This window comes from Amphibalanus amphitrite, unplaced genomic scaffold (assembly GCF_019059575.1).
Source record: "Amphibalanus amphitrite isolate SeventyFive unplaced genomic scaffold, NRLGWU_Aamphi_draft 001272F_arrow, whole genome shotgun sequence".
Taxonomy (NCBI): Eukaryota; Metazoa; Arthropoda; class Thecostraca; order Balanomorpha; family Balanidae; genus Amphibalanus; species Amphibalanus amphitrite.
In genome coordinates this window covers 165,425-190,998 of record NW_024882765.1, presented here as the reverse complement: position 1 = coordinate 190,998, position 25,574 = coordinate 165,425, and the positions used below count along the sequence as shown (strand labels likewise).

At 49.4% G+C, this 25,574-nt stretch overlaps 1 protein-coding gene across 16 annotated transcripts; it reads left to right on the top strand.

Moving 5' to 3' along the window:
• The first annotated feature begins 3,840 nt into the window (after window positions 1-3,840).
• LOC122371720 lies at window positions 3,841-25,453 on the top strand. Of its 16 annotated transcripts, none has more exons than XM_043348307.1 (8): window positions 3,841-4,198; window positions 19,000-19,254; window positions 19,504-19,581; window positions 19,855-20,875; window positions 21,601-21,779; window positions 22,451-22,648; window positions 23,737-23,874; window positions 24,197-25,453. In XM_043348307.1, exons 2-8 carry the CDS (start codon window positions 19,054-19,056, stop codon window positions 25,238-25,240), a joined length of 2,859 nt encoding a protein of 952 aa, XP_043204242.1. In that variant the 5' UTR covers window positions 3,841-4,198; window positions 19,000-19,053; the 3' UTR covers window positions 25,241-25,453. The 16 variants fall into 16 exon arrangements, with proteins under 16 accessions (XP_043204242.1, XP_043204244.1, XP_043204240.1 ...); XM_043348309.1 differs by having other exon boundaries at window positions 3,877-3,913; XM_043348305.1 differs by lacking the exon at window positions 3,841-4,198 and adding an exon at window positions 9,511-9,573.
• Window positions 25,454-25,574: the final 121 nt, after the last annotated feature.

Sequence of the window (25,574 nt, the reverse complement as noted above, 5' to 3'; positions counted from 1 at the left end):
ACATACATACATACATGTTACAACATACCCCACCCGGCTCTGATACAACATGTACCTCGCCGCCATCTTGGAAAAAACATCCTCGTGCTCAAAAACAGCGGACAGCTGGAGAAATCCATTTTCACTCACGCAGCCTTAGAACCTACCCTCACCACCGCTACGGAGATCTTTCAAATTCGTGCACATCTAAAGGCCCAAAACACACATTTTCCTGCAACTTATTTTTTTAGAATGACATTGAAAAAAACATAAAATCGGCTCTCACCTCGAGACGCGTCCACCCAGCCACACGACAGAACAGGGAAAGATGGCGCCCGGAAAACCTCGTCGGCTGGTCGTGTCACCAGCGCTATCTATTGGATAAGTTTGGCACAATTCGCCCTGATACAACTTGGACATGATACAACTCACCCCGCTCTCCCCTAACTATCCCAGAAGGGACTTTTGCGCAAGACGTAGGGACTGGTTCTTGGAAAGCTTGGACAAATAAAAAAAAAACGATTTGAGGCTATTGCTTAAGCTTTTAACCATTACATATTTTAAGATCACGCCATTTCCTTTCGACAACATAGATAAATATAAATATAACACGCCAAATACCTACAACTGTCGACAGTGGTTTTGGCGTGCACGCGGCCTGGTGTGCGGGACAGCACATCCAAATCCGCCGCTCGGGGACGGTTGGTATTCAGAAGGTTGTTCGCAAGAAATCGACTGGGGAGCAGCCAAGGCCGCACCCTGTGGTCCGTGCTGCGGTCGACGCCGGGGATCCGCCTGCAGCCCGCATAATGTATGGTATCTCACACGTAAGAAAAAAAAAACAGTGATTAGGAAGTATATCCCTAGACAATCGTACACGTATACGTGATATCCTTGTAAGTGGAATTTTAATCAAAATTAAATAAGCATACGTGAATTTGTACCTTTGTTTCATTTCAGGAAAATTGACTTTCCCATTCGTGGACGAATTTGTACATTGTACCTAAGTATATTTATTTTTACGGTTATCTAAGTAGGTGCCTCGTCTTGTTACTGATTGCATGAGCCTGTTCGAGTGGAACTTGGAAGTCACTGCAAACACACCCAGGCAACGTTTAATGGATTGATTTGAATAGTGAATGGAAATATTGCACTTGAGACCTCTTTGGCACTTTAAAGAATGCCTGGTTCATTTAACACATCCCGAGGGGAGAATCACGATTCACGATGCTCGTCGCACGGCTCACCGTTTGGCGTTTACGACATTCGGCCTTCGATAAATTATACATACTGACTTATAGTGACTGCATCTATAGACGGTGAAGCCGTGAACTAAACGTGAAACTTTATCACATCTTATAAGATATGATAGTTTCACGTGTCCACGTTTCACGAGCGCACGTTTAGAAGTTAGGACCTATATGGAGCCGCTTCAACCTCTCAAAAACGGCTGAGCAAATTGCATCCAAATTTGTTGCACCGTTTTTGACCGGTGGGTGCTGGAAAAACTGACTTACCCTTTTAGTAGACTACGGGTCGTCAGGGCGTTAGCAGTTTCTGTCGCTCTGAACGCTGTAGTCATCACATGTCACATCACAGCTGTGTTTCGGACGCTGTCATGCACCCGTTTGGACTGCATAGAGCTGTACATAGAGCCGTGCTTGCTGCCACTTGCTTGCCTTGCTATCGCAGTCACAATGGTATGAGTCCTACATCGGAACAAAATCGATCGTATTTGGGCGCCACTGTGAATTATGTAGTGCGGACGCCTGTCTGTCTCTGTCTATTGGCAGCTGAGGCCTGAGCTGACCCCCAGACTCCTCTCCTGAGTGCTGGCTCAGCCCGACTGTCTGTCTTCAGCTGGCGCCTGGCTCCCCCGGCGAGAGCAGATATCTGAGGGGACTCCAACCGGAAGTGAGATGAAAACCGCCACCGAGCCCGTCGGAGCGACGCCGGGTTCCGGATAGGAAGGGGATGGGGAGGGGGAGGGGAGCTGGATCTCCGGCGCCCGCTCTGTTATAGATCTGGCCATTTCTGAGCTCCACGTCGCCTCGCTCACCCTTCAGCCAAAAAATCGTTATCTACTTATAGCCTCGTAAGACCAGCTTCTGGAAGCTTACTCGCGGCTCGTAGGGTCCAGGGGGGCGAGACGCCGTCTTGCCCCCTCTCCTTTTCTGTCGATATCTCCTTAAGTATTGCAGATATCGTCACCAAACATTCAGGACCCTTCCGGTCAGCCGGACTCCGCCACGGTCTCAGGACGGAAGGGGGGAGGGGGTGGGGGAGGGGCCCACCCAAAACACTCACGCCCTTATGCATTAGGCTGCATTGATTACAGATGTGATTTTGAAGGTTCGGTGTCCCCCTTCCGTAGACCGTAGTGGAGTCCCTGCGTTCGGGAATCAATTTTGCACATTGTGGCCTCAGATTTTTGCTCAAATGCTGCAATCTACATACCTACTTTGCAGCTTGCAACAAGTTATAGCTAGGAGCCAGGACAGTGGACACATTATCTAACAAACGAAATAGAAGCCATCAGGGGCGGATCCAGAAAATCTCCAAGGGAGGGGCCATTAGAAACCAGGAGGCCCCCCCCCCATAATCCCACCTGTTGGAGGCCCCATCTTCCCACTTGTTGGGCCCCCCCAAAAAAAGAAAACTGCGTCTATTGAGCTTATCTAGCTGTTCAGGCAACATCTCAACATCTGTGCAGGCTTGGAGGCCCTCTGTGCAGGTTAGGACGACCCCCACCGGACACGATTTGGTAGCCGAGGTCTGTGACGTCAGCCGGGCGTGAAGTTTTCCCTTCACCATAGGCTTCACACACAAACCGGCCGAAGTTCATGCCAGGATAGCCCGGCTTGAAAGTGCAAAAATGATTAAATTTTGCCCTCAATAGATTCATTGCTTCATTTTATAACTAAAAACGTCCGTTATTAGGACTCAATGAAGGTAAAAAGTACTCAAAATCGAAGTTCAAGAAGATGCTGTCCGAGCACAATCTGGTAACATCACGTGACCTCTTTTAAGCAGAATGTATATAATTCAAGGATGTTATTACACGATTGCTGCCTAAAACATCATAAATAATACGTTTGTAACATTTATTGCTTCTGTTTAAGTCATAACATTGCAAAACGCAAAGTTTATCATGGAAGTCACGTGACCAAAGGTATAGCAGGGGTTGGGACAAGCACTCAAAGGATTTCAAGTTTTTTAATTAAATTATATAAGTTTCATGATGAAATTGAAAGAATGTATTTTTTCCTAATGAAATACAAATTTCCGTATGTAAAATATTTTCCTTATGGGCGAAATTCTCCATATAAGAAATGTCAGTGACGTCACCAGGGCTTTACTGGGCTTTACTCAAAACATCGGACCTACCTGTTTCTTATAGGTATCTTGGGTTAGGAGGCCCTGTAAAAGTGGTCATCTCTGTGAGTATAAGAGACCTCCAAGTTATGAAAAGCTTTACCAATCTTCTAACAAAGAAGTCTTCTCAGCTAGTCTTCTAAGAAATAACTAAGTGGGTAGGTTAAAAAAAAACTCATCGGATTTCGGCCACTTTATTTTCAGGAGGCCCCCTTTTCAGCTTTTTAACTTTTTAACTTTTTATTTTATTTTTGAAAAAAAATCGGCCAAGGGGGGGGGGGGGCATGGCCCCCATGGCCCCCCCCTTGTATCCGCGCCTGGAAGCCATCCTGCTAGTTGTTACAGTGTTTAAACATTACGATTACAAACAGGTGCATTTCAATTTATCGATTTATCGGCATCACTCAGCTTTTTTCCAGTAGCATATGCCAAGCTCCTCGATTCATAATTAGTGGCAGCATTTTAGAACTCGGGTATATTCTTGACATGCATGACGCGTGTGTGACAAAATTAATTCACCATGGTTCTGTTTAAATTTTTAGGAATACTGAGAACAAATGTGAAGCCAATAATGTATATTTTGCTCAATTCATGCAAAATTCACATCTGGAAAAGCTCTTTAATGAATTGAAAGGCATTTTATTCATATTGTTGTACATTATTTAGAAGCATGACCCAAAAATGAACAACTGTTTTTTTTTTTTTTGCTCTGAATCTCGATCTTGATCTAAGAAGGTTGCGCCGGTATCTTTATCGGGAATATCAAGCGCAACGAAACAGATTGATTTCAATAGCCGCCCCCACCTTGCAAGTGGTGTTGTGCAAGTGGATTCACCTCACCGAGGTCTGCTTCCCCGCTCTGCAATCTGCATGCTGCTCTCACCTGGATGAGGGAGTACTTACTGCCAGTTGCATGCTTTTGTCTTTGTCCGTCCTTGTCTGCTTCTAACCCATACCGCATCTAACCCAACCAACCTGCCCTTGCAGTGTTGTCCTCGTCTTGCATTGTGCGTGCCTTGCATGTTGGTGTGACACAAGATTGAACCAGCTCCTGGCCTCGCATGGTATGTGATCCCAAGTCTTGCTAAGGGACACAGGAATGCCAATCCCAAGATCCCCAACTCTCAAGCACAAATCCTGCTCGCAGTCCAAGATGGACTCACTGAGATCTTTCTCTGCCTCAGATACAGATCAACCAAATGTTGACTACCAAGACACTGTTTCATCTCAAGCAGCTAAACCTGCAGGGATTGTTGCCAGTTCACTCAAATCTTTGCCTCTTGACATTGGGACAAGATTGTCTCCGACCATCCCCAATCCTCCAGGCATCACTAGTTCGACCTGCAATGGAGGGCCTGGGAATCACGTGTGTAATCTGGAAGTGAAGACCAATCAACAAGGGGTACAGTGTGACATATGCTTTAACTGGTATCATGCCCTCTGCCAAGATATACCCAGAAGTGCATACAACGCTCTAAAGAAACATGAAGTGATTGCATTCATTTGCAGCACATGCAAAAAGCTACCAAACCTGGACAAATTCCAGCCAAGAGCCTCCACAAGGGATGTTGCCATCCAACTGTCCCCAATCTCACTCCACGGTGATTCAAATCACTCAGGGCAGAACAAACATTCAACCTCTGCTGATGTTGCAGCTCAAGTTAACACAGAGTCGTTGACCCCCCAAAGCCTGCCTGAGATAAGCAATGCTCTCTCCGCGCTCATCAAGAAGATTGACAAGCTTGAAAAAGCTATCACAGATCAGCAGGCTACCTCCTCAGTGACCCATAGCCAATCCAGCCAGGCCGGGGACTCCCAACCAACCATCTCCAGCAACAGCTGCAAACACCCCTCCTATGCTGAAGCGCTGATTCGGCCCAATCCCTCAGGCCCTACCCAGGCCAGAGGGACAGACCAGGCTGGAAACCAAAACAACTATAGGACTGTGGTCAGGGAGGAGCTTCTGGAACTTGATGAGAGAAAGAAGAGACGAGCTTCCCTGGTGATCCGAGGACTAGGAGCATCATCTTCTGCTGAGGCTATAGACAAATTTGCTGAAGTCACCCATCTACTGATTGGGGAAAGAGTGGCCCTTTCGGAAGCATGTAGGATCAAACCAGGTGTTGATCTGTTTCGTGGCAATGTCCACAACTCCCAGCACAGGAAGCTGGTCCTCGAACAGGCAAAAAACCTTAAGAACTCTGAGCAATTCTCAAAGGTGTATGTCAAACGGGACCTGACATACATGCAACGTATGGAGCTCCAAGAGAGGTTCCTCAAGCATGGCAGGAAGACCACGGTGGATCCCCCGACGAATTCCTCCCTGCAAACTGAAGTGAGATCAACGACACGGCCCCCAGTTGGAACTGAGGCCCGCACTCGAACCAGGGTGTGGGAACGTCGAGAGCCCGCCTCCGAGCCTGCAGTGCCTCTTGAACCCGGCTCCCTGACTCAACGGCCCCTACCCGCTGCCCCTCCCGGAACACCAAAGCCCGACGACCCGAAGGATAATGATGGTCAACCAGTAACCACCAACAGTGCACCCGTCAGCTCCCCCAACCGCGAAGCAGTCTTGCCTGTTGCTTTCAATGGTGATGACGTTGGCGACCACCACAACGAAGCTGAAACTTTAAACCCCTTCCCTACCCAAGGCGGGTCGGGAAACTAACACGTCAAGACAAAACTCCACGCACATTCGCTCTCCATATTGCTCATTGCAACGTCAACGGCATCTGCAACAAAATTCCAGTGCTGCAGGACACGTTACATCTGAAAGGTTTTACAGACATCTTTCTGGTCTCAGAAACACATCTCCAAGAACATATTCACGACGCAGCAGTGCAGATTCCGGGATACACGCTTGTAAGGAACGATAGTGGTAGAGCAGGAATTCACGGAGTTGCCGCATACATAGCCGATCATCTGCAGTTCGACAAGGTGGATGTATCCTTCAGTAATGTATTATCATTTCATCTACCAGTTCTCGGCATCTACATCTTCGTCGTATACAGGCCACCTTCGCATTCCGTCGCGGAAAATGAGGCTCTTGTCTCGTTCCTTTTAGAGACCTGCATTGGCAAGGAGACAATAATTCTGGGCGACTTCAACTTGCCTTCTCTCGATTGGACTTCTCCAGACAACATCCTCAGAGCAGCAACACCGCCGGATACAAGATTCTTGGACCTGTTTGATCACTTGGGGCTGAACCAATGGATCACAGAACCGACCTTCCCACGATCAGGCAACATCCTCGACCTCATACTCACATCTGAGGACGACAGAATTGGGGACGTTACGGTCAATGCCCCTCCTCCGGGATGCGATCACTGCAGCATCCACTGCAGCTATGTTTTTGACAAAGACATTCAGGTGCCTCCAGAGAACTCGCACCGTCTACTGTGGCACCACGGGAAATATCACATGATCAACCGTCACATGGCAACAATTGACTGGGACCTTGAGCTTCAGTATTTATCTGCGCATGACGCCTTCGAGCGTCTCCAGGACATATTGGAAGTGCTAATATCCCAATTCATCCCAAGATCTACACATAACAAGCCCAACAACAAGGTTCCTTGGAAGAGAAACCCACCGACTTCTCTGAAACACCTAAGGTCCTCCACATGGTCAGCCTACAAGCAGGCGAGAACGTCCTTCGGCAGGAACTCCCCTGAGGCAAAGACACTGCTAGCATCGTTTCTACAGTGTAACAAACGGTTACGAAGTTTCGCAACAAACTCGCAAATCGACTACGAGCGATCACTCTTAAAGAAGATGAGGGACAGCCCGAAGCTCCTTCACTCGTACCTACGTAAGAAGAAACAGTTCCGCTCTTCTGTAGGACCTTTAAGTCTGTCATCGGGCTCCGTCACTGACCATCCCAAAGCCTTGGCCGATGCCTTCGCGGAGGCTTTTGCCAGCGTCTATGGCGAAGCCCCACAGCTCACTCCCTTTCCTCACCAGAGCTGCCAGGCATCGCTGAATAACGTTACATTTACCCGTGAAGATGTTGAGGGCATCCTTGTTCACCTCGATGCTAACTCTTCGATGGGCCCCGACGGTATCCATCCACGTCTGTTGAAGGAATGTGCCTCGGTTTTATCGCAACCACTGTTTCATATCTACAAACTGTCGCTAGAAGAGGGAACACTGCCTCGCCGTTGGAAGAACTCCCACGTAGTACCGATCTTCAAGAAAGGCTCGCGATCAGACCCTCTAAACTACCGGCCAGTTAGTCTTCTATCTGTTCCATCGAAATGCCTGGAACGCATTATTGTGCGTGAACTGAACGAGTTCCTCGCCGAGAACAACCTTCTTGTCGACCATCAATTCGGTTTCAGGTCGGGCCGCTCTACTGAAGACCAGCTTCTACTGACGTACGACTTCGTCTCGCGCAACTGGGACAACGGATGCCTCGTCGATCTTATTCTTTTCGACTTCTCCAAGGCCTTCGACACGGTGTGCCACTCAGTCCTCCTCGAGAAACTCCGATGTATTGGTCTCGGCGGACAACTCCTTGCCTGGCTCCAGGACTTCCTATCTCATCGAAGGATGCAAGTAGTGGTCAAAAGCACTCTGAGCTCATCGAAGGAAGTACGGAGCGGAGTACCCCAAGGATCGATTCTAGGTCCGATCCTTTTTTGATCTACGTCAACCACATAGCCATCGGTTTGCACAGCCGCTACAAAATCTTCGCAGACGACCTGAAGATATACATGTGTGGGAACAAGTCCGAGCTCGACGCCAAAAGTCTTCAGTCGGACATCGATCGTCTCCAAGCCACAGTATCATCGTGGGGCCTTTCGCTGAACTCGAAGAAGTGCGTCCTCATGAGGTTCCAACGGAAATTCCACAAATCACCAAGACCGAGTTACTATCTGAATAACTCTGCCCTTCCCTGGACCGAATCGCACTCCGACCTTGGCGTGATCATCGACGACAGTCTAAGGTTCCATGAACAGGCTAGAACTGCCGCCAGGAAGGCTGGAGGAGTGGCACACAGCTTTTTGAAAGCAACCTTGTGTAGGGATGCAGACTTCATGCTGCACATCCTCCGCACCCACATCCGTCCAGTTCTGGAATACGCCTCTGTTGTATGGAACACAGGATATATCGATGACCTCAGAAGACTCGAGGCGGTCCAACGACTATGGACTCGTCACATCAAAGGCCTGCAAAACATGGAGTACGGTGACCGCCTGAGACAGTTAAACCTCTTCTCTGTGAAGGGCAGACTGATCCGATCCGACCTCATCAAATGCTGGAAAATCTTCCACAGCCCCGGTCCCATCACGCCGTCAGATCTCTGGGAATTGTCCTCCGAACGCCGCACCCGAGGTCATCAGCTCAAAATCACAGTCCGGCGCTGCCAACTGGACACGAGATCACGTTTCTTCTCGGAACGCGTCGTGAACGAGTGGAACGCCTTGCCCGACTCGACGGTCACCTCTACTTCCCTCGCCGAGTTCAAGTCATCACTCCTGAAGGTTCTTGGTGATCGTTTGTTCGACTACATCGTCTGATCTCTCCTGCAAGGTTCTACTGATCATCGCCGCGCACTCCAGATTCCGCGAAGGAGCGAATCAAACAGTACCGTGACAGCCGGTACTGAACTGATACCGCACAGCTAATCACATCTAGAATTTTTCCTCCCCCAACTCCAAGCAGACGCACTACCCCAATCCCCTGCGGTCCATCTCTCAGCGCCCAGCGTAACCAGGGGAATTGGCGCGTCTCTTTCCTACACGGTTTCCTGCCTCTCCTCATGCACTGGTGAGTCAAGGAAACCCAACAGGTGAGTTGAACACAGCCCCCGTTCACGAGCTTCAGAATTCCTTTACCGTGACGTCATCACGGCGCATGAATTTTCCTTCACCCATAGAAATGCATGCAAAACATGGTGTGTTTCAGGCGGGCTAAGGAGAAATCTAAGGCCTACATGTGTTCAAAAGACGTACCACTAAGCCAATGGATTCGTCTCATTACGATAAATGGGGTTGAAATCGAAACATTCGGCCTATATTTATCTAAAATGGGCCAATCAAATGGTCCCTGCAAATCATAATGAAGGATTTCCTCTGCGTTGAAAAATTTGTATCAAGTGTTTTTTCATCAGCGACAGGGGAAATCCTTCATAATTGCTACCAGATTACTACCATATTCCCTCGCATCTCTGTTGCGCATTGCCCAAGGCCGCATTGCCTCAGAAATCAGAGTTTTGTGAAGTTTATATTAATTTAATTGTCATATTTTGACTGATTTTGGCGATTTTCAATTATTTCAACGCAGTATGGATCAGATAGCCCTCATAGTTTGCTGAAGAATGTGGCTTTTGCTTGGTTATTTTCAAGTTATCTGTGATTTGGTGCGCCGTGATCGTAGCATACAAATTATATCAACTTTGAAAATTGAACCAACTTTTGAAGTGAAGTTCACATGAAAAATCAAAAGTTCAAGCATAATAATTGTTTAAACATAATGATGCAACATGAGAGAACTTGTGAATCTGCATACCAGTCCTGAATTGCTTGATTGTTTAAAACTATTTTAATTCTCATAATTGTGTAATGTGTGGTGACTGTGCACACTGCGCAGCACATGTGCGCAGAAATGTGCAGGTGGCTGGTAGGTGGGTTTAACTTCGGAGATGCGAATTTGGATGTCAGTTATAAAATTAATGGTTATGCCTTGTAGAGTAAGCTCTGCTGTTTTTTTGTAATTGTCTTTTTTATAATTGTAACCTACAATGCTGTTAGTTTCATTTTTATTAAAATGCTCGACCAGAATTTGCACTTGTTCATGCATGAATGGCTAAGTTTGGGGTGTTAATTCAACCCTGACTGCTCAAGTTTTTCAAAGGCATATGACACAGCACGGCTAGATCAGCTGGTACCTACCTGTTGACTATTTTTGTTTTTGGTGGTGATGTGTTTGCTGTTTGTCTTTTGCAAGGTGGTCAATGAAATAAAATAATGCATTATTTTGGAATGTTTCCTTGACAGAAGTCAGGAGCCGGATTGATGTGTGCTGGTGAATGAGATGGTTCAAAAGCATTATCTGATGTTTTTCAATGTGCATAAGCCATAACATCCCTTTCATACGCTGAAGTTTTAATAGCTTCTCAGTCTCTGTCATTTTCCTGAAATATTGGTGTAGATAAGATATATCAGTACCTTCTCAGAGGTACCTGCCTTCTGCTGGATGAATGTTTAATTGGTTGGACGAAATGGACAGGTAGCCTTATGATAATGTAATGTGAAATCTTATTTCTATAAAACTTTGAAAGTGAAGTTCTAATTATTCATATGTGCATACATTTTTGATGACTAAGAAAGTTTTCCACAAGAGTAGAAAATGTGGGAAAGTCTATCAAATAACACATTCTGAAGGCTCAATGCTGACAGAGTGCTGCCTCAAAGAATAACTGACTTGCTGGGTTACGAATATTTCTTTATTTTAATTTTCAAATATAATGTACAATACATTGCAGTGAAATAACAAAATAGTGCAGTAAAATAGTATTGGCGACGAGCAAACAACACGTGCGCCATTGATGTCTGCAAAAATTGCTACCAGATTGCTACCAAATCCGTGACGTAGCTACGGCGCCTTTATTTCCCTAGTGAACCAACCTGAGTAGTAAAGTAATCTTGGTTGAACAGGTGAGTTGAACATTAAATGCCTTTGATTTCTAGTTGCTATGGAAACGATAAAGATATGAAAAGTATTGGCCTGCTTACGAACAGATTCTAGTAACAAATGAAATATATCGTATCAATTTGAATGCACGTGGCGGGCCTTGGTAACAACTGGATTTCCATTACGTCATGGGTGATGATGTCACACCACGGGTGACGTTTCACTGCTGCTGCTGCTGTCCACGGAGGGCAGCTCAGTCGTCTCAGTCGTCGGTTCCACCCATCGGGTGCACCATCAGGGCAGCGTTTGTGAGTGGAAAACAGTAGCAACATTGTAAATGAAGGCAGTATTGGCGCTTATGCTACATATGAAATTTATAACAACATATTGATATTGGTGAATGTTTATTTTTGTTACTTTTCATAAACCCTCCATTTCAGAGGGTCTGCATGCAAAATTTCTGTTATTTTTTAGAGTCAAGCTATTGTACTAAGGGATTTATTTTGGCAATTTAGTCATTTGTTAGGTTATAAGGCTGCAGAAACTTTTAGTTGAGGTTGGTATCCATTATCCAGTTGCAGCTATAATCGTGTCATATTTTGTATCATTTTCTGAACATGTAAACACCTACCTATATGAATTCAAATTTTGTGATTGTAGAAAAGCAGTTACCCTCACATTGCAGCGGGGATTAGAACAATTAACCACACTTGTTATACAAAAAGCCTGTTTGCCATCAATTTTGGGAATCCAAATTGGGTATTGGTAAGGTAGATGTAGCACAAGCTGCCCGATGCACGAGAATGGGTCTTTCTAACCAAACCTTACCTAACCTGACCTACAACCTACAGCCTTAAACCTAAAATTTACAACCTACGACCTAGTCCTACGGTATGGCATATCACAACAGCTTGTGCTACGTCTGCTAGTGCTACCATGACCCAACTTTGTGCCAATTCATACCAACTTGGGATGACAGTCACTGCAGATGACAGATGTGTGCTGACCATGCAGGTCTTTGTTACAATTGCAATTCTATTGTGTTACAGGTTCGGCGTTCTACAGCTGCGACCCGCCATGGCTGGGCCACCGCAGCGGCATCACCTTCAGGGTGGACCTGCCCGTGGCCACCCGCCGGTCGGACCCGCCTGCAGTCCGCAGGGAAGCTGCCCTGCGAGCCATTGCAGAGCTCCCGCACCCGGACGTCACTATCTGGTCGGACGGCTCGGCTCGCGGCGGACGGAACAGGGCGGCGCAGGCGCTGATCCAGTTCCACCACCTCAACAGAGAAGAGACCGTGCGCGCTCCTGCAGGGGCGGTCTGCTCCAGCCTAAGAGCAGAACTGACCGCCATGCGCGAGGCGTTCGCGGCTGTGGCCGGCCTGGAGGACGGGGAGTTGGCATCGACCAAGTCGGTCCGCCTCCTCACCGACTCAAGGTCTGGGCTCCAACTACTTGGCCGCGGCCCAGCTAACCAGACCATGGCCCTGGCCGCCGAGGTGTGGAGGCTGCTGAGTGCTGAGCACCCTCACCGAGAACGGCACCGAGACGGTGCTCCAGTGGGTGCCAGGCCATGCCGGGCTGGACGGCAACGAAACCGCCGACCTCCTGGCTGGCGAGGCCACGGCGGGCGACCAAGACAGCGCACCGATCGACCTGTCGAGTGCGCGGGCCGCCGTCACGCGCCATGTCCGGGAGCTGTCGCGACAGAGGGCAACCGCTGCCCACCCGCACCCGGACCCCACGCCTGGCCACGACTCCCTGGCGCGCTGGGGTCGGTGACGCTGTCCCAGCTGAGGACCGGCACATCACCGCTGACCCGTGACACGCTCCACAAGATTGGCCCGGAAGCCGACGACGAATGCCCCGCGTGCGGGGAGCCCGACCGCGCGGCGCACCTACTGACCGATTGTCCGGCCTATGAGGCGGCCCGCCGCCGCCGCTGGGGTGTCGACCCTCGCCTGGTCGACGTCCTCGGCGGCCCGGCGACGAAGGTCGTCACCTTCATCGAGGATGTTGGGCGGACCGAGCCGCCGCTCGACCCGCCTGCGCCGCCGCCCCCCTGAGCGGGTTGGCAATGGGATGCAGAAGAAGAAGAAGAAGCAACTGCCAGCGCGCCACGGCGGCGAAGCCGAGTTCCGCCGCTGGACCGCCCGCGCAATGGCCAGCACAGACAAGAGACAACCGAATCACAACACCTACAATTACGTTATTATGGTATTGACATTGTTACAATTAACCCTGCTCTTTCGAGCGTGGATGCACGCTGAAATTGTCGCATAATTCCATGCAGCTTCCACCCTTCTGCAATACAAAGTTTGAATACAAAGTAGTCTTACAATAGGTTTAGAACTTATGTGCAGATTGTCGATGCTGGTTGACTTGATGATTGGAATTGTGTTTATCTGTTTATCTGTTTTGACTTAAATATATGGCCATGTACTATGGCCTACCTTGGGAAGTGTCTCTGATTTCAACAAAACATTTTTCATCAGGATACGCTGCAGGGTACATAGTACATACGTAGTGAAAATTTTGAGCATGTATGGGTGCGCATGTGGAGATGTAGACTGCGAATGAGACGGACTACGACGGTTTTTGAACCAATTAAATCTGATTGACATCATAATGTAGGATTAAAAACTGACTGTCAGAAGAATATTCACAGAATATTCACTTCACCCAGTACAACGAAAAGGGAAAGTCAGGAAACAGGCAGGGTACATCTCGAAGATCAATCAAATTGCAGGTGCCGATTGGTTATGGATCATTGTAGCTCAATGTACTGCCTTGTGCTGCTTTATTGATTGAAATTGCTTCCAGCTTGTATTGAAAGAAGTCATTATGGAAGAATTAAAAAGGTTCTTGAAAAATTTAAATACTTTGAATTGATATTTATGCAGAATTATACACCCGTATCATTCTTTACATGTCAATATTTGTATATTATCTAGCATATAAGAAAATAGTGGCCTCAAGTTTCTAGAAAATATCTGATTTTACTCTCAGAGCCACTGCAGATCCCTAAAAAGTTAGGAGCCGTCTTCATTATTGAATGTATAAACCCAAATAAATTATCACTGCTCAAAAGTGGAAGAAATGACAAATGAAATAAAGTTTTCCTACAGCGTTGCAATCCAGATTTCAAGATAGTGATGGGCGCACTAGAAAGCAAGTAAAAGTACTCCACAAGGCAAAAGTAAGGAACAAGAATATCCTTATACTGTTTCAGAATTCGGTAACAAACATTTTTTGTGTGTTTTAAATACCCGAACAAATCGATTCCAGAATCAGTCTTGATAATATTATATGGTTTTTGTATGGTGTTGGTGGTACTTGAATGACCAAAGTCAGTACATGTCCATCACCTTTCGATATTTCCGTGGTGCTCGTTCCCATTTCATAGCTGCTCACGGTGTTTTCTGCTGACGTCATATGGTGCTGCTCCACTAGCGCCACCATACGGCGTCAGCTGGCGAATTATCCAGTTAATACCAGAGCCCCACGTGGCGGCAGAGAGGTGATGCACATAGTTTTTATTTTGTTTTTTTTTCAGTTGTAGCAGCACTGGTGGTCTTGAAAACACCACTGAGTTGGGATGTTTAAACATTTGAATAATCTTATTGTTTTTCAGGTTTCGGTTTTTGACCCTCTCTTTTTGTCAAGGCCCTATGCTTTTGTAAGGCCTTGTGCAGATTCCCAGAGGTACCTAGGTATCAAAATCAGAATCTTCGTCTGGACAAATTCAAGACAAATTATTGTATTGCTGCTTACAACTAGGATATGTGAAATGAACAACATCAACATAATCCAACCAGTCCAAACCTAATCTAGCTTTTCCAACCTGTTTTAATGCATCAACATTCAACATGTTACCATTAATTTGCCCCACTTTGTAAGTGAAAATAATATGGACGAAGATTTGAGGAGATGGAACATTGTCCAAATACCGGCTTTGCATCCTATCAGTATTTCAGTCACACTAACTGTAGGATGTCTCTGATTCAGCCCACAGGCATTACCTAGTTAGTTTCTGTAATACACACATTTTCTATAAAGGAACTTGCAGGTATTTATAAGAAAACCATCATCCAATCAATCTTGATCAGAGGCCAGTTTTACCAACAGAAAAATAGCCGCCTGCCAGCATTTTTTGCCTAAAGACCTCGCATACGGAGGGTAAACAGTAAAGCTGTATCCGCTTACCTTGCATGCCCATCAGCTTTACACTCCGTATGTGAAGCGGTCTTTAGGCAAAACAATTCTGGCAGGGCAGGTGGCTATTCTACTGTTGGTAAAACTGGCCTCAGATTGACAATTTTTAGCGCAAGCTAATTACCTAATAATCTTACAATGATCTCATTCAAGCCACTGCATGTTCTGTTGTCAACAGTACTGTTTGGTTTGGTCACCATTTTTTTGTCTGCATGCTGCAGGTTTTCCCAAATAAAAATTTCATTCCTGACATTTCTTGTCATCTGGTGCCTGGTGGTCAACTGCACTGACCACATGGATTCGACCAATCTGAGGCCAAGAAATAACAGCAAGCTATTAAATTTTGCTGCAAAATGCTGTTACGCAAATTATAGCAAGTTGTAATGCTACTCAGCTTGACTAAATATGGATGTCAACACTGAAGATATCCAGCTCGACAGCATCATCATCACAGATAAAATGGTACCTAATGGTCAAGCTTCTTGGCTCCGAAAATCCATGGACCATGGAAGTTTGGGAGACTCCCTCAAGACTGGAAGCTGGGTTGTTACACCAATATTCAAGAAAGGCGACAGAAGTCTTCCTGGAAATTACCGAACTGTCAGCTTGGCTCCAGTGTCTTGCAAGGGTAGGAACTATCACTGTCATGGGCGTCGGGCCAGCTCCCTAAAAACCAGAGGGGTGTTCACGGGCACCGCACACTGCTGCGTGCGGTGTATGCGGAGCGTCCAGCAGGCGTGGGGGTAGGGGATGGGTAGGCGGTTCTGACGTCACGGCTGCGTGCGGTGGACGGTCCGCTGTGGCCAGTCCCGACCGGCCACAGCGATCGCTGTGCGCGGTGACGGAAGGCTGACGTAGGGACGCAGTGGGCGGAGCTTCGAGGCTGTGTGCGGTCCAACCGCACACAGGGCCCGTGAACAGCCCTCAGCATCGTTTCAGGGCAAAGAGATCCTGCACCGCTCAACTCCTAGAGGTTCTAGAAGAGTGGACGAAGACTCGATAATAATGACTCGCCCGACGCCTGTACCTCAATTTTCGAAAGGCGATTATGTGCCCCATGCCCCCACCAACGCTTCCTGAACAAAATGAGAGCACGATAAAGCGGAGTACGGGCAAAGTGCTCGACTAGATCTAGTCATTTTCGACAGAACAGAACCAGCAGGTCAGCATCAGAGGACAGCGATCACCGCGGTCCCTGGTGTTGAGCGGGGTTCCTCAGGGATCTGTGCTGTGGCCAACACTTTTCATTGGGAATGTAAACGACATGCCCAGCGTTGTTGACTGCTCAATTAAGATATTCGCCGACGACACTAAGCTGTACTGGAGGATTCAAACCGCTTATGACACAAGACTCCTACAGAACGATCTGGATGCCATCATCGAGTGGTCCCAAACCTGGCAGCTACCGTTTAATGAAGACAAGTGCACTGTTCTCCACATCGGCAGCCGCAACCCGGGATGCACTTACACGCTCAACGGCCTTCCGATACAGAACCAGAGAGAGATCTTGGGGTGTACGACAACGACCTGAAATTCAGAAAACAGGCAGCAAGTGCGGTAGCAGCAAAGACATCACAAGTATTGGCTTTGATACGCAAGTCATTCCAAGCCATCAACTGCGACACTCCCCCTGCTATTCAACTCACTCGTTAGGCCCCATCTCGAGTACGACTGTTGCATTTGGGGCCACTTCTCTAATGCTCACCAAAAGGCTGTCGAGCGGCTGCAGAGACGTGCCATGAAACTTGTTTCGGACATAAGGCATAGGCCATACACGGAACGGCTGAGGCTCCTGGATTTCCCCTCTCTGTACTACAGACGACGACGCGGAGGCATGATCAAGACGTACCAGGTGCTACACGGAGAGGTAGATGTACACTAAGAGGTCTTCTTCGTCCCAACTATGAACTGAAAAACAATAGGACACCCTCGGAAGCTGAGCAAGGATGAAGCGAAATCATGGGCCAGAAGACACTGCTTCAACACGAAGGTGATAAGCGACTGGAACTCTTTCCCCTCTAAGGTCGTCCTTGCTTCTTCCTTGGGCCTGTTTGGACGCGCCTGGATGCCCACTGGGATGGGATGAGGGATCCGATACTGAGCTTCCGATTGACGTACTGCGCACTGCTCTACGCACTGCTCGATGAGAACGGGACCATCAGGCCAAGTGGCCTTCACAATTCCTGGAATGCGTCATGCCGCAGGGGTCGGCAACCTACGGCCCGCGGGACCGTCTGACACCTGCCCCGCGGTCCGCGGCCGAGGTCGAATTGTCAATAATGATTTCATTCGTCCATCATTTAGTATTTTATTGTAAGGAGGCCTCGAAACTGTTTTCTCAAACTAAAATCAAAATATTATGTAATGTGACACATCCTTGGGAACATTGTTAAAGGTAGTGTGCCAGCTTTCCTGGACCGTATGGAGGAGGTCCTCTCCGGGCCGGCCGGCAAGATAGTCGACTACATTCGGCGGGTGGAGCGGTCCGAGCCGCCGCTCGACCAGCCCCCGTCCGATGCGCCTGCGGGCGCGTCCACGTGACGTGCGGCAAAGAAGAAAGAAGAAGTTAATGGCCCAGATAAGGAGAACCGGATTTTTAGAACTTATCCATACCTTCAAAACTCATGAAAACGTCTTAAATTCTTCAAATTTTGAGTACCCCAGTGCGAAATTCGCCCCGACGGGTTGTCGGTCGTACCCCAACCACATTTCACACCACTATGAACAATAAATGCACACACTGAAATCGCTATTACCGATATGCTCATCCAATCAAGTTTCGATAAACCCGTTCACCATCATCTCCTGCGGTTTCGAACACGCCTGTTAGGTGGTGCGGTAGACCGCGCCCAAAGCCAGGGCCCCGGTAACGTGAGGTAGACGAGTCGGGGCAGCGTGCGCTGACCCAAGCCGGGGCCGCGCGTCCTCCCGGTGTCATGTGATAGCCCGGGGGGATGCGGTAGACCGCGCCCAAAGCTGCGGCCCCGGCTTGGGTCAGCGCACGCTGCCCCGACTCGGCTACCTCACGTTACCGGGGCCCTGGCTTTGGGCGCGGCTTCTGCTCATACTTTGTGGTGCGGTGGTGGTGCGTCGGGCCGCGCGCTCTGACTTCGGCCAAGAAAAATGCGTCAGCTGGTCATTGTCATTTCTGCCACTTGCGTGTGGTGAAATGGGGTCATAACTTAAGAGACGGCTTTTTCATATCAATTAGTCTACATAAAATCATATTTCAAACCATAAATAATGTTCGACAGCCAAATAAAAGAAACAATACCAATACAGGCTTAAAGTTTAAATTCGACATTGTGTTGTCTACGATTAGACAGCTGATAACTCATTCCCGTACGTCGTAACTCTATAATGACCTTTGCTTATTGTCACATGTGCGCCGCATTCGCGATTGTTGCCGACGCCTGTTTGCAGCTCAGCCCATTACAGTTGTTATACATATCGAAAAACCGATAAACTTTTAGGCGAAAAAGGCACTATTCCAGGCCCATTTTTGATTTTTTTTTGCGATATTAGGTAAAAACAGAAGCTTCTTATCCTAGGAAAAATAAAATGGGAAATCTTTCAAAGGTGGCACACTACCTTTAAACCATTGCAGCTGTGCACAGCATTACAGCTACTTTTTGGAATGTGATAGATGTGCACTGTATTACAAAAGTTGGCATTACATCATAGCAGCTGATGTGCAAGCCCACTGCAAAAATTACAAATGTCAGGTTAAGCCTACCTTTACAGTCAATGAGATGTAACAAATAACAATGTGACTCTTTCGTATTTGTTTCAGATTTCATTAGTCAAGGCTCATCTTGAACAAGTGCATGACAAAGATTGAGAGATCATGGCTTCCCAATATGATATCCCTTGGTATATGCTGAAGGGACTTGATCCGACCAATGCAGAAACCTGTACCCTGAAAGGGTCGGTGACGACGGGCATGGAGCCCAGTGCCCGTGATGAGATAGCAGTCAAACTGAGAAGTGTCGCCTACATCGCCCGTGGCCGGGTCTTTTTTGACGTGAAAATAGACCAAATGAGTGAGGTATGTACACGCACGACCGTGAATATCGGGGCTTAAATGACTGATGTTCCAAAGTTAAGTTATAATAACTCCATATCAGCTATAATAATACTAATAGTGCATGTCCTAATAGTGCATAGCTAAGTATTTGCAATGGTTAATTTAATATTTACACGGTTATAGTACATTAGGCACATATCATACGTTAAACAGGGTTATGGTGTACAAATTTAAGTTGTGATGCCCACCGACTGTTTTTTGACGTTTCAGGCATTGAAACTACGCTCACTGGACCACGTTCATGTTCTGGTCGTTGTCAACCCGAAGTTTGGCTTCGTGAAGAATAAGGTGAACCTTGATATTCCAAGGAATTCGCTTCTGTTTTTCCTTACCATTTGTGTCAGTGGTGTTATTCAAAGTGTCATTTTAAGTTTTTTTAATTGGAAAAAAATGTGTCATGCTCTTGTTTCGTTTCCCAATTTAAAGCAAAGACAAGTTGCCGCCCGCTTTTGGGCGATGAGCTAGTACATCACTGCAGGTGCCACCTCCATAGACAGTGGAGTGAGCCGACCGTTCCACGACCCTCGGTGACCGATCCTGACCCCGGCCTCCTCCCTGCAGGAGACCTGTCTGCGCCGGCTGCGGCTGCTGCCCCGCGAGCTGGACTGGAAGAAGGCCCTCTCCGTTTGGCAGAGCGTCAGCGGTTTCCAGGGCGAGCCCCACACCCGACGCCCGGACGACCAGCTGGAGGCGATAGAAATACCGGTCGCCGCCGCCCCCGGCCCTGGTGCCGAGCCCAAACCTGCCGATCCGCTGCTGGACTTCGTGGACAGTATGCGTCAGCCGGTGAAGGGGACTCGGCCAGAAGACTCCGGATCGGTGGACGAGGGGAAGGGCGAGCCGGCCTCGCAGTCAGACGCCCAGACGCAGAATGGTGAGGGCGGCGCGCAGGGGACGGCCGAGACGGCAGCGGGAGACGCTCCGGCTCCAGTTGCCACAGAAGAGCCATCAGAAGCGGCTGCTGCTGAGACAGAGAAGGACGCTGTTGTGGAAAAGAAGGCCGACGTGACCCCTGAAGGATCAGCTGACGCCACGGTGACTGGTGCGACGGATAGTGCCGTGGAAGGCGAGCCTGCTACTGGACCCATGGAGACTGTGCCTGCAAACGCCGACACTCCTAGCACCGCCAGCACCGAGCAGGAGCCCCCTAAACCGGCCGACGCAGCGGCTAGTGAGGAGGTTCCTGTCAAGGAAAAGCCGGTTGGTTCGTCGATGGAGACGAGCGCGCCGCCTACGGAGACTGGAGCCGCCGACGTGAAGCCAGAGGACGCAACAGAGCCCGTCTCTGCTACCCAGGACATCGCGGAGCCTGCTGCTGCCACCCAGGACGCCGCGGAACCCACCGCTGCTGCCCCAGACGCCGACGCCTCGGCTCCGCCGGCGCGGGTGGCGCCCCCTCCCCCGCCGGAGGGTGCCGTGTCGTTCCGCGCTACCTGCTACCGGGCCGGCGGCGGGAAGCAGGGGCACGCGTTCAGCTCCAACGAGGGCGCGCAGAACTTTGGCGGCGCCGTGCAGGAGCTGTTCAACTGGAAGGTGCAGATGAAGGGCTACGACCTGGAGGTCATCCTCGACGTGGACTTTGGTGAGTGTCGGCCGAAACGGATGGCTGGGTAGTATAATTTGCATAGCTGGAAACATTGATAAGCTGATTTCCTTTCAACCAACAAATATCTTTGAGGATATCTTTGAGGAAGCTGGGGAGCTACTGAACTTGTTTTTGTTCACCGTTGTTTGTAGTTACTGTTTTTCCGTGGACAAGCTTTGCTATCTTTTCATGATGCTATGATTTTCCATGATAACATAGCATGGGGTGCTAATGATAATATTTTTCCATAATGCCTTTGTTAACTCCTACAGAACTGTTCCGTCCACCTCCTGTTTAAACTAATGAAACAACTTGACTGTTGATATCGAGCTCGGGGGCTTAATCAATTTTAGAAAGTTAATCCGTCTATGACGCAGATAAATCTAGCAAAATTCTTATCAAATATTCTTGCAGATTCGACTGTCCTCGCTGAGTCCCTACGCTCCCCTCAGGCTCCATGTGTCCATGTGTCCTAGCATAGACCTCTGTATACAGAGGTCTATGATCCTAGTTACTCAACTTGACGATGCTTTTCTTCCTTGTTCATGACTTCTCACTGGCGTCTATGCCCCTTTACCCCTTTCTGACCGGCTTTGTGATTTCTCACCGCACATGGTGATCTTCGGTCTGTCGCTGACTGTTTGTGTGTTTGTGTTTGGTGTCCTTTTCCCACAGACTCACTGAATATGGTGTTTGTATTTATTTCTGCTCTCTTACCGCAGATATGGTGAGCGTCGGCCTGTCGCTGACTCCTCGGGCGCTGTTCTACCGTAACCTGGCCAAGACGGGCCCCACGTCGCTGCGCTCCACCGTGTGCTACGGCCTGCTGATGATGGCCAAGCCGCAGCCCTACGAGGTCGTCGTGGACCCCATGTGCGGTGGAGGGTCCATCTCACTCGAGGTAGGTCTGACGGACCAAGGGGAATGCTGGGAGCTGGCGCATGAGGTACCGTGGGTGCATCGTTAGAATTGATACTATACAGCTCTCCTATGCTACCATCGTCACCACAACAGCATAACCGATCCCATTGCATTTTGGGGGTTTCCTGCTTTGTTACACGTTTTTCATAAAAATGATTCTAATCGGCACGTCATTTTTTCTTCGCCGAAGAAAGATTTTGTCTTAAAGACATCAAACTTTCGTCCAATTTGGGCTCTATTGCTCCTAAATTTGTCTAAACGCTTTTGCACACTGTCATATGCCAAAGGCCGAAAGCCAGGGACGATTTCATCTGATTTTCGTGATTGAAACAAATGTATTAGACAAATTTTATGTATTTTAAAGGGTTCTAGGTACTTCTAGATAACTTTATTGCAATCCAAAACGTCTCTTTCAATCGTGTGCGTCTTTACTTTACTCTATTGACAAGTCCATGCGTTCCTGCACTGCTCGACAGCAGCGCCCCTCTACCACAGCTGGCGCCGGCCGGCTCCCGTCAGTGGCGCTCCAAGCGGCCGGCTCTCCAACTCAGCCGCTCTCACCGCGTTATGTGCAGCTACTGCGGCGAACGGTTTAGGCTGCCTCGCGACTGTCCTGTTCCGCTCACAGCGCTCCTCTTTCTGGTCTGACAGGGCGCCCAGGCGTTCCCCGGTACCTTCCACATCTGCGGCGACAACTATCCGGACGCCGCGCCGCGCGTGCTGCTGAATCGCGAGTTCAGCGCGCGCCAGCTCAGCCCCACCGCCCAGCTGCCACTGGACGTGCTCACCTGGGACTGCACCCGGCTGCCGCTGCGTGACGGCTGCGCTGACGTCATCGTCTCCGATCTGGTGGGTTATGTGCAGCTGGTGAGTGCCGCCGAATCGGCCGCCTCACCGCAGCCGCCGCCGCTGCGGCCACGGCGCACGTCAACACAGTCGCTGTTGTGCTGCGGCGGCGGGGGTCTGGGTAGGGAGTGGCTCAGCTCAGGAGCGCGTGGTTTATAAACGCGAGTTTCTTTTTGACTTCAAGAATTTTTAATTTTTTTCCTTATTTAGTTATTTAGTTCCTTATTTAGTCCTTGAGTTGAATCGCGAGTGCGACATTCCAAATCCGTAAGTCAGGTCCATATGACGACTGGCGTGGCTGTACGAACTTGTGTTGAGGCTCGTCATCGCGGGGGTGATATGGTGCAAAATCTAGTGCGCAGATCGGTCCCGTGCGGCGCGAGGTCGCCCGCGGCCCAGTTTTCGCGATAGCGGGTTATGTGCGGCTACTAGCTAGCACGGTTTCGGCTGGCATTGTCGAGTTGCGGCGCTGTTTTTTGCGAGCCCGTGAGCACGGACGACGCTGATTGGCCGTCGTTTGATGACGTCAGCGGCTTACGGACTGGCCAAGGTCAACAGCACAAACACTGCCTGGCTGGGGCGGACGGACACGGTATGAGCAGCTACTGGCGGCAGCGGCTTAGGCTGACTCCCGACTCGATTTTGTACGATGTGTGTCACCGAACGAACCACTAGAGGGCGGCCCGTGGCTTACATGTAGCCAGCAAGCATGCATTCCTAACTGGATCAACAGCTACTGGGTTCTTGTATCTACCTAGTTTTCCTTTTAGTATGGAGCGGAGACCAGCATACTTTAAGTTCACGGGGCTCTTCCTCTTTTCTTTATCAAAAGCACAATTAGTAACCAATGGAACTATGTTTCTATGTCCTGGCTTCCTTTTTAACATCACAGTTGAGTTAACTCAGTGCTGGTTGTTGTAATCCTCTGAAATTCTGCGACGCTGTTTCGCTATGCTGTGGACTTGTAAAATGTTGTTATTTTTTGTAAGTGTAAGTCTGCTTGATATATGTGCGCACAGCGCACACTTACCCCAAGCCAGAAACTGCTGTCCCTCTGCGTCTGTGCTGTGACCGCTGTGTTCTTCTACCAGCCATTCGGGAAGCGGCTGGGCTCCAAGTTCGACAACCGCACCCTGTACCCGGCCTGTATGGAGGAGATGGCTCGCATCTGTACCCCGCGCTACGGCCGAGCCGTGCTGCTCACCCAGGACAGACGCACCATGGAGAAGGTGGGTAGGGGATGGGGATCAACCGCATGAGCGGACGGACGCGCTGTGTAAAAAAAAAAACTAGTACAAATCATGGAGATTCATGTCTGGTATATGAAATTGCGTGCCTTATGTCTCATCATATTTTGCATAGCCAACGACAAATAATGATAAATTGGTGGTTAATGCTGTTACACATGGATTTCATTGGTTGGCATTCTCTTAGGCTGGGACGTTGATGCGCCGCAAACTTGCCATTCGGTATACCATTGAGCGTGGACTTTTGTAGTAGCTTCACGTGTGGCGTCGTCGCTGACTGCTGTCTCCGTCTCTCCCTCACCAGACCCTTCAGCTGGGCCGTATCAAGAGTCTGTGGCGATGCCGGGCCTCGCCCTACGTCAACATAGGCGGCCTGGAGGGGATCGCCTACTTCTTGCAACGTTCAGACATGGTGCGTCGCCGCCGGCCACCGCAGGCGCCGGTCGCTGCCGCCCTCCGCCGGGCCCCGCCGCAGTCAGAAGGTACACCAGCGGCTCCGGGCAGCGACCCGACTGGTAAGGAATCGGAGACAGCCACAGCCGGCTCACCGGCCACTGCACAGTCCGGGGATGCGCCCTCGGCAGGGAGTGAGGCGGGATCTCAGTCGGCCTGCAAGGAGGCGGCGGTTGAGACGGAGAAGATTAATCGTGAGACTCAGGAGACTGTTGTCATCCCGCCGGAGACAGGGTCAGGGGAGCCGCCTGGTGAGACGATAACGGCAAAGGAGGTGGCCACGGACTTAGCGAAGACGTCAGAGCCAGTAGCTACTCCGTCTAGGAAGTCGGAAGACCCGGTAGTCGAGTCGTCCCCCAAGTCAGAGGACCAGGACCCGTCAGATGAGCCGTCCCCAAAGTCAGACGAGCCAGCACCTGCGCTGTCTTCGAAGTCAGAAGACCCTACAGTCGAGCTGTCCACAAAGTCAGAGGAAGCGACAGTCGAGTCGTCCCCAAAGTCAGGCGAGTCAGCAGATGCTTCACCTTTGAAGTCGGAAGACCCGTCAGCTAAGCCTTCCCTGACGGTGGCGGAAGTGGCCGAACCGGCGACTGCCAAGGTGCCCCCGGAGACGGGCGATGCTTCGGAGCTACATCAGTCAGCGACACACCAGACTGAGTCCGCTGCCAGTGTCTGCTCTGAGACGGCACCCACTGAGAAGTCACCCGCGCCAGTTTCGTCGGAGTCGGTACCTGAGGCAGATACACAAGCGCCAGCGGCGGAAAGTTCCGAGGCGACGCCCGCGGCGTCTCCGGTCAAGGTGACGCCGGGCTCACCCACTGCAGCGGGGTCGGTCGGCACGGGGACTGAGCAGCCTGCGCCGGCGCCCCCGCCCGCCGATACCCCGGCGGAGTGATTACCCACGCTCGCCAGTCGGCGATCCGCCTGGTTGGGGTTTCCGCCCGACGGCCTCGCTTGCTAGCTGTGACGGAGCTTCCATGTGATAACCAAGTGGTTCTTTGTATGAGTTGTTCAGTCGAGATAAGTCGTTCCTGTTGGGAGATGTGTGGGTATTTTGAATAGCCAAGGATCTCTTCCGATGTCAAATACAAGTTGCTCGTTATTTTCACTCGGTGTGTGTCTGTATGTTGGCTTCATTATTTCGAAGAGCTGCTTTAGAAATGTCTTTGTAAATTTGTACTACCTAGGAGGGACCATATTTAGTTAGGACATCTCACGATTGTCTAGAG

Bases quoted from the DNA above. Each gene is read 5' to 3' on its own strand.
- LOC122371720 (XM_043348307.1), top strand. From the start codon at position 19,054: ATGGCTTCCCAATATGATATCCCTTGGTATATGCTGAAGGGACTTGAT. The intron at 19,582-19,854 runs GTGAACCTTGAT...TCCTCCCTGCAG, and splicing joins TTGGCTTCGTGAAGAATAAG to GAGACCTGTCTGCGCCGGCT. The intron at 22,649-23,736 runs GTGGGTTATGTG...TTCTTCTACCAG, and splicing joins ACGTCATCGTCTCCGATCTG to CCATTCGGGAAGCGGCTGGG.